This window comes from Chlamydomonas reinhardtii, chromosome 12, assembly GCF_000002595.2.
Source record: "Chlamydomonas reinhardtii strain CC-503 cw92 mt+ chromosome 12, whole genome shotgun sequence".
NCBI lineage: Eukaryota > Viridiplantae > Chlorophyta > Chlorophyceae > Chlamydomonadales > Chlamydomonadaceae > Chlamydomonas > Chlamydomonas reinhardtii.
This window is the reverse complement of record NC_057015.1, coordinates 8,652,769-8,675,226: the sequence shown is the minus strand read 5'-3', so window position 1 is coordinate 8,675,226 and position 22,458 is coordinate 8,652,769. Positions and strand designations below refer to the sequence as shown.

The following is a 22,458-nucleotide window of genomic DNA, read 5'->3' as shown; positions in this document are numbered from 1 at the left end:
ACTGTGATATTGGCATAATTTAAACACTCCCCACTGGCTCACTAGGACTATTGCTGCTCGCAAGCCCGTCGCACAGTTAACCATGTCGGTCGGATTTCTGGTCCTCGCGCTGGGCGCGCTTGTCGTGGCGACGGCGCAGCCCACGACGACTGGCACTCGCTTCGAGGGTTTCTCTTACGCGGGCAATGTCATTGTGAGTACGCCACTGTCGAATAACTGCTGCAACCGGCGGAAGCGCTGCCTGGCCTGTTCTGCTGCTGATGCCCTCGGCCCCCGCGCTCCCATACGTAACACAGGGCTATGTGAACATGACGATGGACTACTGCGACATCAAGGTGAGCGAATGCAACAGGCAGCGATCAGGGGTTTAAAGTGTGCACACGGGCGAGAAGCCGGCGGCGGCGGCGGCGGGCAGACTGAGGGCGGCCTAATGCACTTCCTGCCACCACTACATACGGTAACTGGTCAGAATGTCAGTCGCCATGAAGTCACTATTTCCCTTTACCCCGCGCCACCACACGCACATGCAGGCCGCCATGGCTGCTGGCAACTTCACCGAGGCTCTGTCCATCTACTCTACTGGCAAGAACTCGTTCTCTGGCCTGGCGCGCCGCACCTTCTTCGTAAGCGATCGATTGCGTCCGTCCCTGATGGGTGATCATGCCTTTACCTACCGCCTGCCCATGCAGCCGTTTCAGCCGTGGGTTGCGGGGGCGCTTGCATGGTTTGGAACCCTTTCCTACCCCTGCCTTTGGGCCTTGGCCTCACGTCTTCCCGCACGTCATCCCCGCGCCCTGCCTCCTCCGCAGCGCTTCGCCTCGTACATCACCGCCAACGGCTCCGTGGAGCCGCTGCACGACTCCATCCTGGCCGGCAAGGACACGTCCTCCCTGGACGCCGCCATCCGGTAAGCCGCCGGCTGACGGGTAGCCTCGCTCCACTGAAAATAATGATGAAAATAATGAGTGGAGGTACATTGAGAACACGCACCCTGCTCGCTGTCACATCGCTGCCTGCATCGATGAGATTTCCTCTATTTGCTTGCGGGTCCCCTGACCCCGTCCGAGATCTGCCTCAAAACCCAGCTGCGCAGCTTGCTGGCGGAACCCTTGACTCCGTCCGTGATCTGGCTCAACCCCCAATCACGCCCCTGCCCGCTCCGCTCGCTCACCCTTCTAATCCCCCGCAGGGCTGCCCTGGCCGACGGCAAGGCCACCCTGGCCGCCGGTCTGATCCAGGTGGGCACGCTCAAGTACCACCTGCACGAGGTGGATGAGGCCTACAACAAGATCAAGACCTACCTGGCTGACGGCACCGGCAACCTCACCAACCTGGTTTCTGACGCCTCGGGTGCGTTGTTTGCGGCATCGCAGCACGGTGCTCGCTGTCAAGCGCTCAGCAGTGCGTGGATGGGTGCTCAGCAGTGCGCGGGATTTATGTATTTTGCTACTTCACCTGCGCCCCGTGGTGCAACTGACATAAGCGTTCACCTTACTGTCCCCGCCCGCCCCAGGCGCACCCCACAACGTGGATGAGGCCTGGGCGCTGTGGGCCGGCGGCGCCGCCAACAACTGCGGCACCCTGTCCGGCTGGGCCTCCTCCCTGGGCGCCGCCATGGGCACCACCTTCCTCGGCAAGAGCTATGTCAACACCGCCATGATCAACACCGTCAATGAGATGCTGGCCGCCGCCCGCCTGTGTGAGTTAGAGCTGCATAGCTTGGGAGGAGTAACATGCTTGGAAGTGTTACCCGCACGCGGGCGGGTGCGCGTGGTGCCACAGTACGCAAGGGCTGGTCCCATGCACGGATGGGCGGGATGGGACGTCGCAGCAAAGCTGATGGCGAGTGCGGAGCCTACCTAGGTACCCGAGCACCCTTCGCGCCCTCAACATCTGACCACGCACCACCGTCCCGCTCCTGCGCTGCTGCCTCTCCGCGCATCTGCAGCTACCCTGAACATCCAAGCCTACGACGCCGCGCGCACGAACGAGGTCCGACTGCTGACCCTGCTGGGCCTGCAGGGCGTGTCCGTGGCCGCGTACACCGCTGACGCCGCCGCCGCCTGCAAGCGCCCCGCCGCCGAGGTGGAGGATGCCAAGGTTGGTGGATGGGCGGAAGGAGTGACGGGAGGCTCGGTGGCTTGGGAGCGAAGAGGGCTCACAAATTGGGTCGGGCGAACTGTTAGCTGTGGTACTGCCATCCTGCCTGCTGTGTGAGTGCGCACACCGCCGCCACACAGATGGACCCCATCCCCAGCACACCTACCCCTCACTCAGCATCCATCTTCATTTCCTTGACCCCTTGTACACTTCAAATCACTGCTTACTTGCCACAGACCATGATCGCCGTGCACTGGGCGTACCTGGAGCCTATGCTCAAGCTGCGCAACTTCAAGGCCTCCGCCGTGACCGAGCTGCACCACCAGCTCACCGCCTCCAAGCTGAGCTACAAGAAGGTGGCCGCCGCGGTGAAGGGCGTGCTGTCGGCTATGGGCCGCCGCTCCAGCGAGCTGGGTGCCCCGCAGTCCGCCATCATTGCCGCCAACTGGAAGTGCAGCTCCAAGACCCTGCGCAGCATTGCGTAATTGGGAACATGATGGCATTGTGCTGGAAGATTGGGACTAGACACGGACTAGTTAGATAGGGCAACTCAGGCAATAGGAATCGTTCGGACCTTTCGGGAAGCGGTCATGAGCACTGTTTGCGTGTACATATCAGTTGTGGATGGAGAAGGTGGGTAATGCCACGTTGCCGCCTTCCAGTGACTGCAACGCAGCTATGCGTGATTGCTATGAGGACGGACGCAATGCTCATCAATGCGGGTCATGATGAAATTAAATGGCCAATGTGGGGGTAAGGTTCTTTCTATGACCCCGGGTTGACGGGTTGTGTTTGTTTGCGGCACGTGAGGTCAGTGGTAACGCCACCCAGTGCCTGCCGCTTCAGCCTGTGATCAGCTCATATGCACAAAGGCGGGAGGAGAGGAGCTGTAATGTAATACGGTTCCATGCGACGCAGGATCACAAGTTAACACGGATCTTGACACGTTTTGTATGCGGCTGCGTGCCGGCCGCATTCAGCGTTCGTTTCGGTTTCCTGCACTCCGTTGGGCTTAGCAGTGTCCGTGCGGAAGTGGGGAAACGTGAGCGAAGGCCCGAGGTGCCCGCACGAGGTGCCCCACCCCACTGGGAAATTAATAAACATACACATGCATGTACACGTGTCGAGCGTCTCTCACTGACGTCGCAGAGGCTATGTGAACTCACGCTAATAATCCGCAACGGCCAAGGCTTGGCGTGGGTCTGGATGACAAGGCTGCTGCCGGCCTTGGAAGCTGGCGACCGCGTCACGCCCCGGTAGTCCTACAATACCGGTAGGGCCGGCCATGGACACACGGACACGTGGGACGTGGGACGTGGGCACGTGGCTGCCAGTCAGCAGGATCTTGGTCAAGATGTGCCTCCAGCTGCACTGGAGTGCTCGCACCTGTAGTGCTCGCCGAGAGCAGTCGATTGACAACAACCTGGCTATGAATCAAGGGGGTTTTGAGGCACTTTTAGGGTGTTAATGGTGTGGGGGGTCGGTCGTCAATCCGGAGGGGGGGAGCGGCAGGTTTTGGGGCATGCGGCCTGAAGGTTTCGTTTCCTCGTTTGGAGGACTAGTGCCATAGGTTTGTGAATTGTGACTGTGGCGGCTCAATGTAAGAACGTCCTAAGGCTGCAAGCATATCCTGCAACTACCCGTAAGAAGGGGCTTGGGGGCTCAGTTGGGGCTCAGGCTATGTGAGGGACCAGGCCAGCTAGGGCCAGCAAGGCACGGCGGGAACGGGGAGCCGGCGGGAACGGGAAGGGCTCCACGACGGGGGCTCTGCTACGTATCCCCTGTTCCTTTGCCGTAATGGTTTTGTAACCTATCCAACTTCTCCTGGAAGCCATGTAGCCCCAAACCGACTGCGCCTGGGCGGGCCACTAGGCCGCCGCTTCACTTCGGCACGCGCATCGACACACATTCAAGGTAACCCGGCATCCCGATCATAGGTCTCGCGTGTGCAGCACACTTGTTGGACATACGTCAGCGCATGGTTCAACGCGACAGGGTCTGAAATTGAGCCAGAAACAAATTGGAATTTCGCGCCGGTCTGACTTCACTCCTCCCACACACGCGCCAGTTTCCCCTGGTCACGCCGGTTGGAAGAATTTACTATATTTGCTCGCTTTTCATGGCGCCACGAGTGCCCTGGTCGCACGCGTCAGACGAGGCGAGCGGGTATGAGGAAATTTGCGCGTGCCAAACGGCGACCCCATGCATGCGGCACGCGGCGGGGCCCATGGCGCACTGACCATTGCGAGTATATAATCGGGCTGTTCCGCCACAAATTTATCACAGAATATAGTCGTTAGCGCTGCGCCCCCAAGCGTAAACATGTCTCGCTCCCCCAGCATCGCAATTGTCCTCGCGGCGGTCGCCCTCCTGGGCGTCTGCGCGCTGGCCCAGCCTTCCACCCTTGGCACGCGTTACAAGGGCCTCTCGTACTCTTCAAACGTCTATGTGAGCTTGAGCCGCCGTGCCGGCACGTTTACCCGAGCCCAGCAGCCATGTTGCGCATGCCCGACTCAAACCACGCGTGCCTTCCTCTGCGCGTGTTGGTGGTGCTTTGCAGGGTTATGTCAACATGACCACTGACTACTGCGAGATTAAGGTGGGCTGGGATGCGCTTGCTGTCAGGGCTGTCGCAGGATACACGGAGCGCCAGCGGGCCAACTCTCGAGGAAGCAATCCTTTCGTCTGCTCGCGCTGCCCCTCCCCCAACCTTACCTGCCCCTGTCGTCTGCTACCCCAGGCCGCCCTGGCCGCCGGCAACTGGGCTGAGGCCCTGACACTCTACTCGAGCGGCAAGAACTCCATCTCGGGCCTGTCCCGCCGCAGCTTCTCGGTGAGCCAACTTTCGTAACGGGGGGGGGGGGCGCAAAGGAAGTGCAGCCGCATCACGGTAGCTCCTGATGTTGACAACGCCCCCTTCTGCAGCGCCAGAGGGTTTTAGGGTTGCATTTGGAGTTCCAGAGGCCTAGGCTGACCTACGGGCTTTGTCGGGGCATGTGGGCTAATCCGGTTCTGATGTGCTGACGGCTTAAGCTCTTCCTTGTAACACGGTCTCCCGCTGTGCAGGGCTTCGCCAGCTACGCGACCTCGGGCCCCGAGCTGCTGCACGACTCCCTCGCCATGGGCCGCAACCGCACCTGGCTGGATGTCGCCATCAGGTAAGAAGTAGGGACGACACAGGTGTGTCGTTGTTGGGTTAGATAGTTGCAGCATGAAAGTATGACATTAGGGATGACGCCCTGGGGATGGACTGGCTGTGCGGACTGGGTGTGAAATTTTCGTTGCTGGGGTAGAACCTGGCTGGCCGACGGTTGCGGCTGCTGCTCTATGGGCCAACAGCTCACTGATTGGTGCCCGTGCGCACAGTGGTGCACTGGTGCTCCACGCTAGCTGAGATTCTGGGGCCGGCATTGCGCAGGACCGCCTTTGCGGAGCAGAACCGCCCCCTGGTCGAGGGCCTCATTCTGGTGCGTTGCCTATGGTGTTCAAACTGTGGGCAGGTTGGGCCCAGTGCAGGGAAGCATCGATGGCGCAGCGGGTTGAGCATAAATGCCACGCAAGAGCATACCGTGGGTAGCACGCCAAAAGTCATGCACGCTCAGTAGCACACCTCAGCATGCGTGCCGTCGCCACGCCCAAACCTTGTCCCCACCTTGTCCTCTTGTCCTGTGTAGGTTGCCGGCGTCAAGTACGGCCTGCACGAGGTGGATGAGGGCGCCACCAAGATTGTGCAGTACCTGGCGGACAACACCCTGACCAACCTGGTGGGCGACGCCGATGGTGAGTGCATGTAATGCATTGCATGGTGCGATTGGCGAAATATCGCTGCCGTGCTGCGGACTGCTGCAAAACCTAGGTAGTGGGGACGTGGGAAGTACCGTGCGCAGTCTAGCACCGGGCGCAAAGCTTCGCCACAAGTGGGGGAAGGCCGTTGGGGTTCAGAGCTTCAACGCGCTCTCGCATGCTCGCTACCCACGTCGTACCTGGCATACGTGACAGGTGCTTCGCACAGCGTGGATGAGGCCTGGGCGCTGTGGACTGGCGGCCGCGACGACCACTGCGGCTCCGCTGCCGCCTGGGCCGCTGCTCTGGGCGCGGACATGGGCACCACCTTTCTGGGCCAGAGCTACGTGAACGCGGCTGCCACCATCACCTTTAATGAGCTGCTCATGAGCGGCCGCAAGGACAACGGTGAGCGCCGCTGGGTCTCAGATAAATAGGTTGCATTGTTTGGGTCACAGGCTTGTCTGTGGGCTCGGCTCGCCAGTCGGAAGGCGGCACACGGGTAGGACCCCATGCTTATGCCGGCGTGCCTGCAGCCCGCCCGGCTCGGCGCCCGCCCTCGTTTGGCATTCCGTGACAAGACACGTCGGCACATACGCACCCAGGCTCTACAACGTCATGTTCGCTCGTGCGTGTTGCGTTTTTTCAAGCACGTCACACGCACACACACACACACACACACACACACACACACACACACACACACACAGGCACCCTGATCGCATACACTGTGTGTGCGCTTTGTTTTCCTTGTGCTCTGTAACACAGGCACCCTGAGCTCCGCCGTCTACAACGCCTCCCGCGTTGACCTGATGCGCGAGCTGGTGCTGCTGGGCCTGCAGGGCGTGCTGCACTCCTCCTACAAGGCCCAGGCCGCCGTCGCGTGCCGCCGCCCCGACGCCGACCTTGAGGAGGCCAAGGTGCGCCTGGGCATGTGTTCATGCACGGACAGGAGTGGACAGAAATCTGATGAGGAAGGGTTCAATCTAGGGACAGTGGGTGACTACTGTAGGCGCAGACAGTTAGGACAGCTATCGTGCTTGGGGCCATCCTTACGTGCCGTTGCGCCCTTGTATACGCCTGCAGGCCTACATCTCCGTGCACTGGACCTACCTGGAGCCCTTCCTGGTCGCGCGCGGTGTGCCCGCTGACCGCATCACCCGCCTGCGCACCGCGCTCACCGCCGCTCGCCCCAACTACATGGACGTGCGCCGCGCGGTCGTGTAAGTAGCGTGCGCGTGCATCGGCGTGTTGGTTGTGTATGAACATAGCTGGCGTGTAATCGAGCACGGGCTGCAGATCCAGATTGGAGGCGTTTCGTGCACAGCTCTGCATAGCACCGCAATGCCAGCCACGCTCAAGACAACAGCTAACTCACTTGCCACACACGTTCCAAACCATGCCGACACAGGTCCGTCGCTGACGCCATGGGCCGCCGTATGGCTGAGATCGGCACCCCCATCCACGACCGCGTCACTCGCGGCTGGGCGGGCTGCAGCGCCAGCCGTCTCCTGTAAGGGAGCCATGGCGGTGGCATGACGATGCTATCTGTGCCCACCTATGTGGCCATGCCCATTGGTGTGCCTTAGCCAAAACTCAATCCATTGTGTTGGCACCGCGTGCGCAATTTTGGATCGTCTAGCGCGTGGCCGTGCTTTGTGTGTGGTGCAGTAACCCAAGTAGTTGCGGTAGTCCCTGTGTGTACAGCAGCGGAACGGCGTGGCCGAGGACGCGACCCGGAATGCGGCATAAATTAGCATAGCGGACTGACGTGATCAACATCGGGATGGTACTAGAGTTGGTGCGTTGGCCTGCAGCGCCTAACTGTAAGGCCCTCATCAACCATTTGCTCGTCTCATACGTCTCCTCTCCCTCCAATCCAAATGCAACAGTTGCTGCGGTCAGGCCGTCAGGGGGTGCCAGCATATGTAGCACACGGCGCACACGGCCGTGCACCTGTCGCTGAAGGCAGTGTGGGTGGCCCCGAGGTTACCGGGAACCTGATCCCTGTTGAACGTCCTGCTGACCGTGACGGGATGGGTCCACTGGTCCAGCGGCACTCAGGGTAGACGCCTGTAGCAGGAAACGCCGCAACAGAAGTTGATGACGAACTGGGGCTTTCCATGGGTATGTGGGGCTTAGCACGCCGTCAGGCCTTCCTTCCACGTTGCCACGCAAAGGCGTGCGATGGCCGATGGGTGTGCGATGGGACAGTGGTAAGGCAGGTTGGTAAAGTCCCGCAGGGTGCAGCTGATTCCCAGAACCCAACAGATGGCACACAAGGGGCAACGGCAGGGCATGAGTGCGCGGCTGGTCGAACGCCGGAGTTACTGCACCGACGAGTTGCTGGCTGGCTGGGAGTGTGCTGGCTGGCTGGGAGTTTGCTGAGGTGTGCCACGGGACAAGGTTAAGGCGGGTTGGCGAATTCCCGTAGGGTGCAGCTAATTCCCAGGCCCCAGCAGATGACAAACAATCCAACGGCAGTGCAATACGCGCGGCCACACAAAGGTGTGACAGGTCAGAGCGAGTCGTGTGTGACCGCGGCAGTGCTAGCGGTCGACACAACTTGCTTGAGCACTTGGTTACATTGCAGGCCCACATAAGGGCAAGAGGGCGAGCACCTCAGGCCGCGATGCCAAATGCTCCGCACCTCTGGGTGCCGCGCATACACATCCCAGCCGCACATGGCTCATGTCTCCCAACCTGCGCCCTCCGGCATACTCCGCCGACCCCTGTATGCGTCAAACCGGCGCGGCACACGCCATCGCACCCTTGCTTCGACACACCCGGTGCAATGGCCAACACATTTGAAGGAGGCAGTGGTACCGCCACTGCCTAGGTCACACACACATGCCCTGCATCGCTCTTCCCACAAGGTTGATGAAAGCAGACATTATCAGCTCAGGTCATACGGTACTTGCCGGGCCCCGCACACCAAGCTGGCCCCGCGTCAAGAGTTGGTAATTGTACAGCACGCACCATGGGATCCACAGCTCCAGTCCCTGCCCCGGTCATTTGCGTCCGTGACGTCCAAGCGAGTTCTCCCGCGGGGCCTCAGCGGCACGCAACCGCCTGCAATGCACGGACACGCTCATTCCTCTGCACTTCCATTCAAAAGTCACACCGGCACGACCATCGGACTATACAGCCACCGTAGCAAACAGCACGCATGTCACCAGTCGCGCACACACGCAAAAGCGCACATAGTCTTTGTCTTGCTCCGTCCATGGTGAGGCGCCACCAGGTTGATAGTCAGCATGCAGCCCCTTTGCTGGGAAGCTCTAGCAATTGCCGGAACACCGCTTGCATGCGGAATGGGGAGCACGGCGGCGCTCTGCCTGCCGAAGGGGACGGGTGCGTACCTGACACTCGTGTCGAGGCTTATGCAATCTCATGTTGTTATGCCCACACACTCTTAACGTCAGTACGCGTGCAGTAAACCAGACATACCGCACAACATCTGAAAGCCGCAGTTCTTACTATGCCTGAGCACGCAGCACTGGATCAGAGGCCGTGACAGCTACGCAATCGGAAGGCAGGTAATGTCTCCTGCGCACCCATCGCGGCCGCCTGGGCAACACCAAGCCAAAATAGGAACGCTGTGGCCGGCGTCACCTGCCGGACTACCGCCGGATTCAGCACACCACCGACCAGCTGCCTCACAGGCGTCTGATAACAAGCCACGAACTCCAGGGGGGATGCGGTAACTGCCCATCAGGCCACTGCAGAGGCAGCCGGCCCCAGCGGTGCAAGCGGCGTCCCTCGTGGGGATTCCCTCAATCCTCCGCCCCACCTCAACACCATGCTCAGCCACACACGCCGCCTCCAGTGGCGGCTACGCTCTCATTACGCTCCGCAGCAGTAGCCATGGCTCGTGGCGGGCTGAGGCCATCAAACCGCCAACGCTGCTGCAGCCGGACTGGCGTTGCCAACGATGCGGCTTGTACGCCCTAAGCTGCTGCAGATGCCCAGGCCATCGCTGCGCCGCTACGCCAGCAGCCGCTCTAGAGCATCTCCTGTGACTTGCGCACAATGCGCGCGACACGCTTCTTAAACTCATCCCGGTTTTCACGCCACATCTTTGCGGCGTCCACGTTGGCGGGAGACTCGTCGTTGGGGGACGATAGCATGGAGATGATTGAGATCATAATGGTCTCCACCTGCAGCGCAAGTCAGCGGGCGTCACGTCATCTTCTGCATGGTCAAATGATCCGCCAAGTCCTGTCCCGTGACGCTGCTCCCAATCAGTTAGCACGGCCGATGGCTCCCTGCAACCCTCAGCTACAAGGCTGCAGCCACGGGCGGCACCTTACCGTGTGCACTGGTGACCAGCGCTCCGCCGCGGTCTCGTAACCGCTGGGGTCATCGCCCGGGCTGTGCAGGATGGAGATACACACCTTGCCGTCGTCGTACACTGCGCACATATCAGGGCGGCGAGGGTGTGTTATAACATATGCGCTTGGTGGGCGTGCAAGAGGCTGCAGGACACCCGCGGGATCCGGGATACGGCCGGCTCCCACATCGGTACCCGTGCTGATAAGAATGATGCAACTCCCAAGCTCACAGGCACACCGAGTCGTGCTCTCCTACCGTTGGGGTGCCACATCTCGGATGTGAAACGGCACGTGGGCGGGGAGTTGGGGTAGTCCTTAGGGAACGTCAGCCGCGCATTAAAGAATCCCCCCTCGCTGCAAGGGCATAGCGATTGCAGGGCCAGGGAAGGCAGCTTAGATGCTGGCTCGTAGCCAGGCGTCGGCAGTGTGAGGTCCGGTGTAGCTGCGCGGCGGAGTGGTGCGGCGCCGGGAGTGCTGTTGCTATGACTGATGGTGCAGAAAACACCATTGTCTTTCCGTGTGAATCTGCTTATCGCTTCTTGTCCTCGTTCAGGCGAAATTTTGCCGAAGCGGTGCCGCAGTGAACATGCCAAGACCATGGGGGCACGCCTGGACTCCCACGCGCCCAAGCACGCCTGAAGACATTTTTACTAGCTGTAAACATTTCCGCGGCAGCTCCAAGGCACAGCCCACCGACCGCCTTCTCAATGCGTGTACCCCATGCGGCCGTGAGCTGCCTTGTTGGGCTGGGCTCTCCCTAGCCCAAACAAAGCAAAATGAAAACTCGTCCCGGGTAGCACAAAGTAAAGGCCCACGGCAGCGAGCCGCCGCGTCATGGCTTCCAAACTTACTAGAGTGTCTCCGGGGGCCCAATGATGGTGACCTGCCACTCGAACACGTTGCTATCATCGACTAGACCAGCCGAGAAGCCATCCACGGGGTTCCTGGTGAGCTCTGCGGGCAGGGCGCGAGAGCTTCGTCTGGGGTTTGCTCAAGTGTCGCGCCTGCGAAACCGGCGCACCCTTCAGCTGCTTGCGCAGGAGAGATGCTGCCAGCGCGTCCGTCATCGCAGCTACCCTACAAATATGTTTGGGGACTTCTAGAGGCGTGGGGATCTCCGCGCCAACAGCAGCAACTAGCGAACCTAGCCAAGACTAAGATAGAGAAAGCTAAGAGCAGAGTGTTTGAGTGTATGTAGCTGTATCGCCGAGGGCGAGAACAGAAAGCTGGCCACGACCCCCATGCCACGCCCCATCGTGCCTGTGCCGGTCGCTCCCCCGCCCCCCTACGCAGCGCAAGATGTGACAACTGAAGCCATCGCGCCACTCTCACTGCTGGTCTTAAACTCTCAAAGCCACGTCGATCTCTCAGGACTGTAACTGCCGGTGTCGATCCATTGACGGGCCTGGCCGTGCCCCTGGGTGAGGTCACAGTCACATGCGGAGACGTTGTGGTTCTGACTCAGCGGTCCTTCATTCTACTGCCTTCCGTATGCGCCTTAACGCTGTCACAGGAACAATACTGTCGCACCTGCCATCCCACTGACAAGTGCACCACAACCTCAACTGCCCAACCTCCCATAAGCACCTCCAGCTCTCCACGAACAACACAACCCCAGCCACCACCGCCCGCCAAGCCGCCTACCGCTGCCAAAGAGGCCGTGCCGCAAGCTTCAGCATCCCCCACTGGCCAGAGACGGCACGCCATGCAAGAACTGCTCCAACTGCCGTATCGAACAGCTATACCTGCCCTCTTGGAGCCACATTCGTACTAGCTTACTTGCCGCCTAGCAGCATGCGGCGGAAGTCATCGTTGGTCATGGCCTCGCCCTGCTGCGCCTGCTGCTGCGCGCCGCCGCTGAGCTGCACGGAGCGCGGCACCAGCGTCGTGGGTGCCGGGCCCGTGCCTGCATTGCAAGGGTGAAGTAAACCGTTAGACAGCCACGATGCTCAGGCATTTGCTGCCGGGCATGGATGGCAACACGAGGACGCCAAGCATTACATGTTGATTACTAAACCATAACGCGTCAGTGTAGCGATGACGCTCACCTGGTGCGATTTCCAGGTGTGTGCGCATGTGGCCGCGCCCGCCGGGGTGGCCGAGCCCTGCGTGGCGGCCGCTGCCACGACCCCGCCCGCCCCGGCCTCCGTGTCCATCGCCGCCACCGGCGTCCGCCATCTCGGAATCGCCGTCAGCGTCTGCGTGGCCATAACCTCCCCGGCCCCGGCCACCGAAGCCGCCCCGCCCCGGCGGCCCACCAAAGCGCCCGCCAAAGCGGCCGCCGCCGCCGTCGCGGCCGCCGCCACCGTCGCGGCCGCCGCGCCCTCGCCCGCCCGGTCCGCCGTGGCCTGGCGGCTTGGATTCCGCGATGAACAGCGACACACCCTGGGCAAGCAGCATGGTGAAGGCAAAAGCACATCAACAGGACTCGGCCGAACAAACGATACTAAGTCCTGCAGGAGGCCCGGCAGAAGGCAGCATCTGGGTGGCAGCTTGCCTAGGAGGGGCGCACCTGGAAGGGCGTGCTGTTGAGCGAGACCAGCTTGTCCAGAGCCTCACGGGAAGCGCACTCCACGTAGGCGAAACCCTGGAAGGGCGGGTCAACAAGGTGCGTCAGCAACATATCCGCCTGCAGTGCCCAACTCCAGGCTGAAAGCGCTATGCTGCAATATGGTACGCCAGAACGCATCATGTCAACCCGTAACACCCAATAACCGCACTCACCCTTGCTTGCCGCGTAGCGGCATCACGAATGATGCGGACGTCCTTGATTCCGTCCGGCACCGATTTCTTCAGGAACTCGTCCAGTTGCTCGTCCTTGACAGCCGGCCGGAGCCCCTTGATGAAGACCGTCTGCTTGTCGGTGTAGTGCGGCCTCGGCGCCCCCCCGTGTGCCGCACCTGGGCCGGGCCCCGCCGCGCCGCCCTCGTCCGCATGCCCCTCTCCTCCGCCCCCGTGCTCGTGCTCCTGTTCGTGCGCGCCCTCGCCCATCTCCGCGTCCCCGTCGTCAGCCTTGGCCTCTGCGGCCGCAGGCACAGCCGCGGCGGGCGCAGCCTCTGGCTCCCTGATTCGCACCCGCTTGGTCGACGCCGGTGCAGCCTCCTCTGCATCGCCACTAGTGATGGCGCCATCACCCTCATCCTCAGACCGCACGCGCTTGGTCGACTTTGCGCCTGAGGACATGGCCGATGTATCGCGTGTCACAGACAAGCCTCAGATCTCTAAGCTGCTTATAATCAGGCCTTACAATGAACGCAGATGATACCTGTAAAACAGAGCATGTTTTCTTTGTCGGGGTTGTCCGGCTGACAACCCCAGCCAAAGTGCCCAGAGTTAAACATTATTTATATTCAGATTTGATTTCCATACGCATGTAGTTAACGAGTGTGAGTGTACACGCTAGCTCGGGAGAGTTGCGCGCACACCGACAGCCGATCGGAATCAAGCGTGCAAAACACTCGCTTACGGCATGTGAATTACTTGATTCGCACACCTTTCTTCTTTTCTTTTTCTTTGGCCTTCTCCGGGTCGAAGTTGGGGTCGGCCGCTTGGCGCATCGCCTTCATCTCCTCCTTTGAGAGCACTTTGGCCTTCTGCACGGCGGCCTAAGCGAAGTCAACTCAGAGACCGTGGAAAGGTGCATAGCGGCATGATATGTGAGAACTACAGTGACCGGAGCAGTGGGCACCCCTGGGCTACACGCACCTTGGCGGCCACGGCGGCAGCCTGGTCTGCGGCAGCAGCAGCGGCGGCAGCGCTCTCCTCTAGGATGGGCTCCACCTTCAGAAGCGCCGCCAGGTAGTCATCCGCGCTGCACGGCGTCACGTATCGTGCAAACCAACTTAATGGCACACACTTCGGTAACTAAACCCGCCAACAAAGCAGGGCACAACAATGCCCCACGCCTGGACCGCCCGAGACAGTATGCACGCCCATGTGCTGCACGGGCGAAACTGCGCGCATGCGCTCTCCGACTCAGGCAACAGCATGCACTCAGAGCCATGCGCGTGCCCTTGCACGTGCCAGCTGGTGCAGCCAGCTCGCGCGCTCACCTGCCCTCCTCCCGCTCGAACCGCAGCCAGGCGTGGCTCAGCCGCAGCTGGCCGTCCTCCTCAAAGGCCCGGCTGTAGCAGCGCTTGTACAGCGCGCGCACTTCCTACATTATATTCAAGCGGAAGCACACGAGGGAAATGGTGCATGCATGTGCAGAGCGCATGTATGCTGTGGCTGGTGGGAAGGTCGGGGCGGCCGAAGCTTGCATGGCTTGATGACAAGAATCTGGTGCAACGTGTCAGCTCGGTGCACCCCGACACGGCCCAGGCACCCACGGCTCGTGCTGGCTGTGCTCATGCAATCATGCTTCGTGCGGTCGCACCTTGGTCCGGCGGGCGGACCGCTCCAGGGCGATGTAGGCCTCCCACACCTCCGCGAACCTGCAGCGCAACAGGGGGGTGGCGGAAACGAACTGGTTGGGTGGGCGGGCGGTCACCGCGGTCGGTGCAGTTGGCCGGAAATAGGTGCAGGCTGGCAGGCACGCACTGTAGACGTTGCAGCATATCGTGCAGCAGCTGCTGATGTCCAGGCCTCCAGGTACCGCGCCCGCACGCCCAACCTGATCCGGACTCATCGTGCCCCTCCCTCACATTCCCTGCCACACCAACTACTCCCCACCCACACTCGCATGCCCGCAACCCGTACGCGCACCTGCCCATGCCGCCCTTGATGGCTCCCTCCCACACCTCCCGCGCCGCGGCCACGTCGCCCAGCACGTGCTCCTCACAGGCCGCCCAGTACCCAGGCAGCCGCAGCGACCTGCGCCAACAGGAAGAGAGAGTGAGCGGGCCAGCTGAGCGGCGAAGCCCATGCACAACTGCACACTAGGAAGGATCCAGGCCAACCTTCCAAGCTGGACGTTTTATTGCCCAGATCATGCCCAGATACCACAGCATGCTGTGCACACAGCTCTATCCAGAGCTTTACCCCAGGCATTCCTCAAGCAGGCAAGCCGCCCTGCCCCGCTGTGCCCCGCTGTGCCTAGCTGCTCGCCCACCTGTCCACGTAGTCGGGGAAGTGCGACATGAGCAGCTCAGTGGTGGAGCTGAAGCCCGCCCGCAGCGCCGCCGCCGCAGCCGCCGCGGCTTTCTTGGCGGCGCCACCGCCGCCCGCCTCGGCCGCCTCCGCCGCCGCCACGGCGCGGTGCCTCAGGGCGTCCAGGCGCGCCAGCACCACCGCCATGTAGTCCTCGGCCGACTGGCGGTGAAGGGGTGAAGGAGGCGGGAGGATGAGAAGGGAAGCCGTTTATGCAAGCCGGTCTAGATCAAGACACAACGTGTAAACTGCTGACGCACGGGGAAACAGGGCCACTAGGGCGGGGCACGTGCGCAGTAGTCAGCACCTGCCATAGGCAGTCGACAGCACGCATGACGACCCGTTGTGTGCGCTTCCCTGCACTCCATATAAACGCCCGTGTTCCTGCCTTCTCAACGCATACAGACACACGCTTGCAGCCCTTGCAGCCCAGCCCTTGCCCTCACCTGCAGACCCGCCGCCAGCGCCCGCTCATACGTCTCCTGCAGCAGCTCTGGCGCCGCGCCCGTGCGGTCCAGCGCCCGCAGGCAGCGCTCCCACACCGCGCCCACCCAGGCGCAGTTACGCGTGGCGCGTTCATACACGGCGTTGACTTTGTCCTTTGGCAGCTTCCCGGCAGCTGCAGTTTCCATGTACTGCCCGTACTGCAGCCACAGGCTGTGCGTCAGCGGGAAGGCGGCCACGGCGCGCTCGTACACGGTCTGTGTGGGGCGAGGTGAGTTCGAGGTGGTTGCAGCAAGGCAGGGATGAGACAGTTGGCAGGCAGCAGGTAGCAAGCCTTTGCAGAGGGTTCATTGGGCGCGTGACAGAGGAAGCGCGGCCCGAAAAAAACTCGTTGCACAGGTGCACTTGCGGGCGCGGCAGCGCAACAGCCTCCATGGTGTGCCCATGCCCCTGCACACGACAGCCTTGACACCCTCCTGCCCACACATGCGCACACAAGTAAACGCACACTCGCGCACACCCTCCCACTCCTCCTCACCTACGCACCTACCCACGAACGCCCGCGCCCACCTGCACCCGGTCTGCGTCACCGGCGTTCTGCTCCAGTTTGATGTAGGACAGGAAGGCTCCCAGCTTGGCCACGTCGGCGGGCTGGTCGGCCGCCACCGCCGCCTCGCAGCCGGCCCGCAGCTCTGCCGCCTCACGCGCCTTGTCCGCGGCCTTGCTCACGTGCGCCGGCACGGCCTGCGGGTGCGGTGCAAGGCCGTAACGGGTCGCAGGGGGCGTCTTGCTTGAAAACAACACAGCAATATACGGGGGCCCGCCCAGCGCGCAGTCGCAGTGAGTGCTATGCTGCAACATTCAATCCCACAATTTAATCCCCTACCCAGGGATATCAGCCAGAGTGCCCTTCATGCATGGCTCGGCCACCTGTCCGTCCCCCTCAAATCCCTCTTATCCTCCCCAGCCCACTCCGCCCGCACGCACCCACCCCCGGCCCCAGCGCCCGCCTCACCTTGCCGTGCCCCGCCTCCCAGGCCTTGTACTCCTCCATGACGGCCGCGGTGTCCGCCAGCGGCACCGCCAGCTGCCGCTGGTACAGCGCCCGCACCCGGTCCGTGGCCTTGCCCGCCGCCACGCGCTGGCCCGCAGCCGCCGCCTTGGCCTCCACCGCCAGCTCGTACTTCCTGGGGCGACGAATTAAGGAGGCGTGTGTTTCATGCATTACGCGCGCTCGCGCAGTCTGCTATACTGTGCGTCCAGGGGTGTGGACACTCCCTTGACAGCTTCCGCTAACTCCCAACACGCCAGCGCCCACAACTGCCACCGCCACCCACCCGCAACTCCTCCACAGCCATCCGCCGTCCCACCCACCCACCCTTTCCCCGGCATCGCTTCTGCACATCCGCACCTGTACTTGGCCCACAGCTTGTGCCCCTCCGCCAGGTGCAGCCCCGCCGCCGCCAGCGCCTCCTCGCACAGCGCCCGGTAGCGGTCGGCGCCCTCGCCGCTGTGCTCCTTCACCTCCGGGTCCAGGTCGTGGGCCACCCTGGGGGGGGGGGGGGCAGGACAGGGTGGAGGCGGCGGAGAATGGGCAGAATGACATGGGCAAGCGCAGGAGGCCGGGCAGAAAATGAGGTGCGCTGCGGGGAGTAGTGCGGCAGAACGGTGTGAGGGTAGGGACTACTCCCACCTACCCCTCTCCGGGTACCCTCGTTCCTTCTTAACCCACCACCCCTTCCTTCACCGCCTGCCTTCCCGTGCGCCCCCCCCCCCCGCCTGCCCGCTGCACGACTTACTCCAGGTACAGGTCCCACACGCCCGGCGCCAGGTAGTCGCGGGCAGCTGCACGGCGCAGCAGGCTCAGCAGGCCCGCCACGTCATCCGGGCCGTTGACCGCCGCCAGCTCATCGTTGACCCAGGCCAGCCACAGCTCCTCGCTCAGGGGGAACTTGGCAGCCAGCGCCTCGTGCGCGTCGTGCAGTCGCGTGCGCAGACCGGGAGTCGAGCGCAGCAGGGCGATGTACTGCGATGTTTGGAGTGAGGTGGTTGGGGGAGCGGCAGTCGAAACGAGGGAGGGGATGGGCAGGAGGCAGGGTTAGTCTGCGCTGAGCCGGGGCGGGGTGTGGGCGTATGCATGTGTGCGGGGGTTGCGTGCCGTGGTTATGATGCCAGTCATGGTCACTTAGTCGTGGCCTAGGATGCGGCGACCGGCCTAGACTTGACCGAAGGTGCCAGCCGCTAGTGGCGAGAACGCGTGCAAGTGTGTCAACAGGGCCGGCTGGAGCCTACCAACAGGCCTGCGCCAGATGCAGGTCCCCCCGCTCGGCCTACCTCCAGATGTTTTTCATAAGTGGGGCTGGTTTGCAGCTCGTGCTCCAGCTCCATGAGCTTCGCAGCCGTATTGGCGTCGATGTCGATGTCCTCATCGCTGCTGCTGTCGTCGCTGCTGTCATCATCAACGTCAGCTTTTGAGGCTGCCACAGTCTCCTTTGCCGGGGGCTTCTCCTGCTTTGCTGCTTTGGTGGCGGGCTTCTGCTCAGGGGCCTCCTCTGCAGCTGCGTCTGGCTGCTTGCGTGCTCCTTTTTTAGGAGCCATGATGATCTACAATCAGTTTCGGACGGTTTGTAGAGCAGATGATTGCCCGCAGGCGGGCTCCGAAAGCCAATGGCGCCAACGAGGCCAAGCAAGGCTGATCTAGATGCAGCAACCTATATAATCATATATGATTGTGCCAATCAATTGTTGCAGCCTGCGTTTAACGAGGCACCAATTTGCCAAACTTTGGATCGAGAAGCGAGACACGGTCACAAAGCCTACCAAACACCTATCCATGTGGGAAATATAGCTATAGCTCAGTGCTGATGGTGCCTCCCAAGTTTCTCACCTGCGTACTGTCGCGGAAGCCATGCCCGTGTTGTAAAGGAACGATTGAGGTTGGGGAGGATGCGTGGCCAAGCAAAGTGAGTCATAACATTGGCAGCCGCTCGAGAGGGTGCGCGGTGCTCGGCCAGCCCCGACACGGTGACCCTTTCCCTCTGCCACCCCTTCACCAGTCGGGCTACATGCATGCCGCGTGTGCTCTGGACCTGGAGGCACGAGGAGAGCTGGTGCTGCAGCCTCCGCCTTGCAAGCACTGGGCGCGGCGGGGCTTCTGCGCCCTGCATGACGAGGGGCGCTGCTTCTTCAGTCACCCGGCTCAGTTGCAAGAGACTGTGACGCCGCTGGCGCCGCAGCAGCCCAAGCAGCGGCGCGGCCAGCAGCGTAGCCAGGGGCATCAGGCCATTCCACATCTGGAACAGCATCATGGCACACCGTCAGCTCACCCTGCAGAGACTTATGAGTGCTCTCAGCAGCAGGGGAAGGAGCAGACAGCAGGGCATGTGTCACTGGCAGCAGGCAGCGATGTCTCCTTTCCGTCGCAGCCTGGCGTTCGAACCACAACTGCACGCCGCAACCGCGTGCGTAACCGGTTTCGTGTCTCCGTATTTCGAAGGTGTGCGCGCGGCACTGCAAGCTGCCTGCCTTCTGGATTGACTGGCTTCTTGCCGATACGGACAGTCCCCGGCATCCTCCGCAGCTTTGTACGCCCTCAGTCACATGTCACGGTCTGCGCATGCATACCCTGTGTTGCAGCTGGTTGCTGGACACGTTCGGAGCGGACTACCTTTCAAGCGGTTCGGGCGTGCTGGATGTGGCGGGAGGCAAGGTGGGCGGGCTTGAACCGGAAGCCCTTCCGGCTTCCTTACCTTGTTGACCTGTTGTCCACGCCTTCACTTACATTTGACCACCAGCGCACTTTGCCCAGCTATGACGTCTGTGATCATGCCATCCACCTATGCCCCAAATGCCAGCGACGATGCTAAGCTGATGCGACCCTGACGCCAACCCTGACCCTCATGGTAACGCCCCTGTCCCTCGCCCTCGGCGGCCCTCCTCGCTCCCTCCCACGCACCCAGGGCGAGCTGGCGTTTGAGCTGCTGAACCTGAACAGCGTGCCCGCCAGTGTGCTGGACCCGCGACCCATGCAGCTGCAGCACTACGTGAAGCGGCTGCAGGTGAGGAGTCAGATGGCAGGGGGTTGACTCTGAAGGCAGGGGCACTTAAGTTCAAGGGTGGGTCTGCAAGGATATGCCGAGCACGGCATCGAGGGTCCGGGAGTGGTGAGGGGCAGGGTGACTGTGGCCCGTGGCGGCGCGGCTTGACGAGTGGCTGTGAGAGGTGTGCCCCGCGGGCCGTGGAAGGAATACCTATCGCTTGCCTTCCTCTCACGCAACCGTGCAGGACGGATTCTATCACTTCAGCCGGGTGTTTGAAAAGCACAACGGAATCTGCGCTGGCGCCGGCGGCCCGGGGCTTGCACTAGCAGCAGCGTCTGAGGCCGCAATCACTACGATGGCTGCACTGGAATCAGATTCAAGTCCAGGCCCCGCAGGTGACGGCGCCGCCGAGTGCAAGAGTGGCGGAGACAACGCTAGCGGCGGCCGGCGGAGGTGGCTACCGCGTGAGGCGCGCACCCCAGGCCACATTCGAATGTTCCTTACAGACCAGGTAGGCGGATGAGTGCGCAATAGCGCTTGCGAATGAGGGCCTTGCTGGGACTTCCGCTTGCCATCAACAAACCCCACGCTTTCATGTATATGCACATTGCAAAGGGGCATGGCGCCTCCCGACGTCCTGCCTGCAGGTGGTTGAGGCGGTGGGGCGACTGGCCGTCCTGCAGCGGGAGGGCTGTGGCGGCGCCAGCGGCAACAGCACTCCCGAGTGGGGCGCCGCCATGGCCGCGGCGACCGCAGCGTTCCTGGAGAGCCGCGACAGGGCGAAGCAGGTGTGAGGGCTGAGGCGGCGTGGGTATGAGCGTCCGGGGATGCAAGTGACCGACCTAGACGGCCATGCCAGTAACTGCTCGCCCGTTTCCATCGCTGACCCCATGAGGTTAACACGGCACCGACCCCCTGCCGCAGGTAGAGTGGACGTGCAAAGGCTTCGCAGCGGCTGAGGGCCACGAGGAGGAGCCGACACGGGTGCTGCCGGCAGGCCACTGGCGGCAGCGCCGTGAGGCGGCGGTGGGGCGGCGCTGGCGCCGGCTCCACGTCAGCGGCGGGCAGCGGGCGCAGCAGGCGGATGACGGAAGTGCTGGTGTGGATGATGAGGGCGAGCATGAGGCAGAGGAAGATGACTCGGCAAGCGACGTGGAGCGAAGCGGGGACGGGTCGATCTCAGCGAGCAGTACCGGCTTTCAGGGACAGCAGGGGGACCATGCTGCGTCTCTGGAGCAGCTGGATCTGGGCTCACAACAGGACTTTGCTGGCGCAGCAGCGGCATGTGATGCCCTTGGGACGGACCCGGAGGCAGAGGCGGAGTCTCGGGCCTGGGCGGAGGTTGCGGTGCGCTGCCTTCTGGACTGCAGCGTGGTGGTCGCCATGCACCCTGACCAGGTGGGGTTGGAAGTGGCGGGGCGGTACTGCAGGTGATGGAGGAGAAGGGGTGAGGCCGGGTGCATCAAGGCACGGCGGCGAGGCGGCCGACAGCAGGGTTAGGCAGGGCGGGCAGGGCGCCGCAGCGAATGGCCAGAGATATGGGTTTTCGCACACCTAGCTCTCTGCTTGCGGTTGGACATGATGCTGATTTGGGTTAGAGTCTTACAGTCAAGCTCCGCACAGCAGCAGCCGTGCGCCCAAGCCGGGCGTCACCCAGTCCCCGGCGTGCTTGCCGTCTCCCGCAGGCCGCCGAGTTCGCTGTGCGCCTGGCCATGGCTGCCGGCAAGCCCTTCGCGTTGGTTCCCTGTTGCGTGTACGCAGCTGAGTTCCCGCGCCGCAAGCTGCGGTCGGGCGAGCAGGTGCGTGCTCGGAGGCCGGCGTGGGCTGCCGAGTGCCCGTGGCGTGCAATGTGGGTCGGGCAGGCAGGGGCGCTGTTTTGTCACTGCAGGGGCGACGGGAAGGTGCCGTGCCGTGCCTGGCCCAGGTCGCAGTGGTCGCAGCGACTTACAGAGCTGCGGCCGACGTGCCGAAGTAGGGCGTTGCCACCGCACTGTGCGCCTTTCAAGGCGCGCATTTCGCCTTCCCTAGTCTTCCCCAAGGCCCTGTCCGCGGCAGCAACCCTGGCCGACCCACATCCCCAACGCCTTCCTGAACTTGTTCTCTGCCCCCTTGCGCCAGCAGGTCCGTAGCTACGCTCAGCTGCTCGCCTATCTGCAGGAACTGGGCGGTGGCGCGGACGGGGAGGTGGTGGCGCGGGAGCTGCCGTTCGAGGGCAAGAACGTAATGCTCTATCGCTGCTCAACTCCCGGCGCGCCTGATGGTGGGAGCTAAGATTGCTTACAAGAATAAGCGATGCTGGCAGCAAGGAGGAACCAGGAGGAGAGCGAGACGAGCCCGGGACAGTCAGCGACAGGTGCGGCCTAACTTCGAGGTTGGTTGGCACGATTATGTGCTTCGCTGCCTTGAGGGCTCATGGGCAAGGCAATTGGGTATGGAAACATGTGTACTCGATGAGCTAGGACATGGGAATAGGGGTTGGGGGAGCGAAAACTCCTTCCCGCCAAAACCCTACCCCTGATGGCCTGGATCTGGCGCGGGCCCGCCTTCCGGCCCCGCGGACCGCATAAAGCCTGCCTTTACTTTTCGAGACCACGCCTAAAACACTCGTGACCCCTTTGTTACTTCGTGATCTGCTCAGGCCCTCGTGATCTCTTCTCCCTGCTCTGGCT

At 62.3% G+C, this 22,458-nt stretch overlaps 5 protein-coding genes across 6 annotated transcripts; 3 read left to right on the top strand and 2 right to left on the bottom strand.

Annotated features, from left to right (window-relative positions):
- Positions 1–37: 37 nt before the first annotated feature.
- CHLRE_12g546550v5 (uncharacterized protein) lies at positions 38–3,921 on the top strand. Its single transcript, XM_001693912.2, has 8 exons — positions 38–193; positions 297–335; positions 531–623; positions 810–907; positions 1,190–1,350; positions 1,514–1,699; positions 1,949–2,100; positions 2,337–3,921. The coding sequence occupies exons 1-8, from the start codon at positions 83–85 to the stop codon at positions 2,583–2,585; spliced, it is 1,089 nt and encodes a 362-aa protein (XP_001693964.1). The 5' UTR covers positions 38–82; the 3' UTR covers positions 2,586–3,921.
- A 458-nt stretch (positions 3,922–4,379) lies between these two features.
- On the top strand, positions 4,380–8,315 carry CHLRE_12g546600v5 (uncharacterized protein). Its single transcript, XM_001693913.2, has 10 exons — positions 4,380–4,548; positions 4,661–4,699; positions 4,841–4,933; positions 5,167–5,258; positions 5,519–5,567; positions 5,775–5,880; positions 6,100–6,291; positions 6,652–6,803; positions 6,970–7,106; positions 7,295–8,315. Exons 1-10 carry the CDS (start codon positions 4,423–4,425, stop codon positions 7,398–7,400), a joined length of 1,092 nt encoding a protein of 363 aa, XP_001693965.1. The 5' UTR covers positions 4,380–4,422; the 3' UTR covers positions 7,401–8,315.
- A 138-nt stretch (positions 8,316–8,453) lies between these two features.
- CHLRE_12g546650v5 (uncharacterized protein) lies at positions 8,454–11,396 on the bottom strand. The gene is made up of 5 exons (XM_043068885.1): positions 11,239–11,396; positions 11,069–11,171; positions 10,474–10,571; positions 10,197–10,297; positions 8,454–10,043 (listed from the first exon to the last, which is right to left on the bottom strand). Exons 1-5 carry the CDS (start codon positions 11,282–11,284, stop codon positions 9,888–9,890), a joined length of 504 nt encoding a protein of 167 aa, XP_042919090.1. The 5' UTR covers positions 11,285–11,396; the 3' UTR covers positions 8,454–9,887.
- Positions 11,397–11,543: 147 nt separating this feature from the next.
- CHLRE_12g546700v5 (uncharacterized protein) lies at positions 11,544–18,439 on the bottom strand. Of its 2 annotated transcripts, none has more exons than XM_043068886.1 (16): positions 18,084–18,439; positions 17,549–17,775; positions 17,161–17,298; positions 16,765–16,936; positions 16,320–16,493; positions 15,752–16,006; positions 15,268–15,467; positions 14,922–15,029; positions 14,593–14,650; positions 14,270–14,373; positions 13,923–14,028; positions 13,711–13,822; positions 12,942–13,390; positions 12,730–12,804; positions 12,266–12,602; positions 11,544–12,123 (listed from the first exon to the last, which is right to left on the bottom strand). In XM_043068886.1, exons 1-16 carry the CDS (start codon positions 18,345–18,347, stop codon positions 11,993–11,995), a joined length of 2,910 nt encoding a protein of 969 aa, XP_042919089.1. In that variant the 5' UTR covers positions 18,348–18,439; the 3' UTR covers positions 11,544–11,992. The 2 variants fall into 2 exon arrangements, with proteins under 2 accessions (XP_042919089.1, XP_042919088.1); XM_043068887.1 differs by having other exon boundaries at positions 13,711–13,810.
- A 100-nt stretch (positions 18,440–18,539) lies between these two features.
- Positions 18,540–22,455, top strand: CHLRE_12g546750v5 (uncharacterized protein). The gene is made up of 10 exons (XM_043068888.1): positions 18,540–18,712; positions 18,806–19,245; positions 19,386–19,458; positions 19,709–19,807; positions 20,034–20,300; positions 20,437–20,577; positions 20,714–21,187; positions 21,475–21,588; positions 21,911–22,142; positions 22,428–22,455. Exons 2-9 carry the CDS (start codon positions 18,815–18,817, stop codon positions 22,058–22,060), a joined length of 1,749 nt encoding a protein of 582 aa, XP_042919087.1. The 5' UTR covers positions 18,540–18,712; positions 18,806–18,814; the 3' UTR covers positions 22,061–22,142; positions 22,428–22,455.
- Positions 22,456–22,458: the final 3 nt, after the last annotated feature.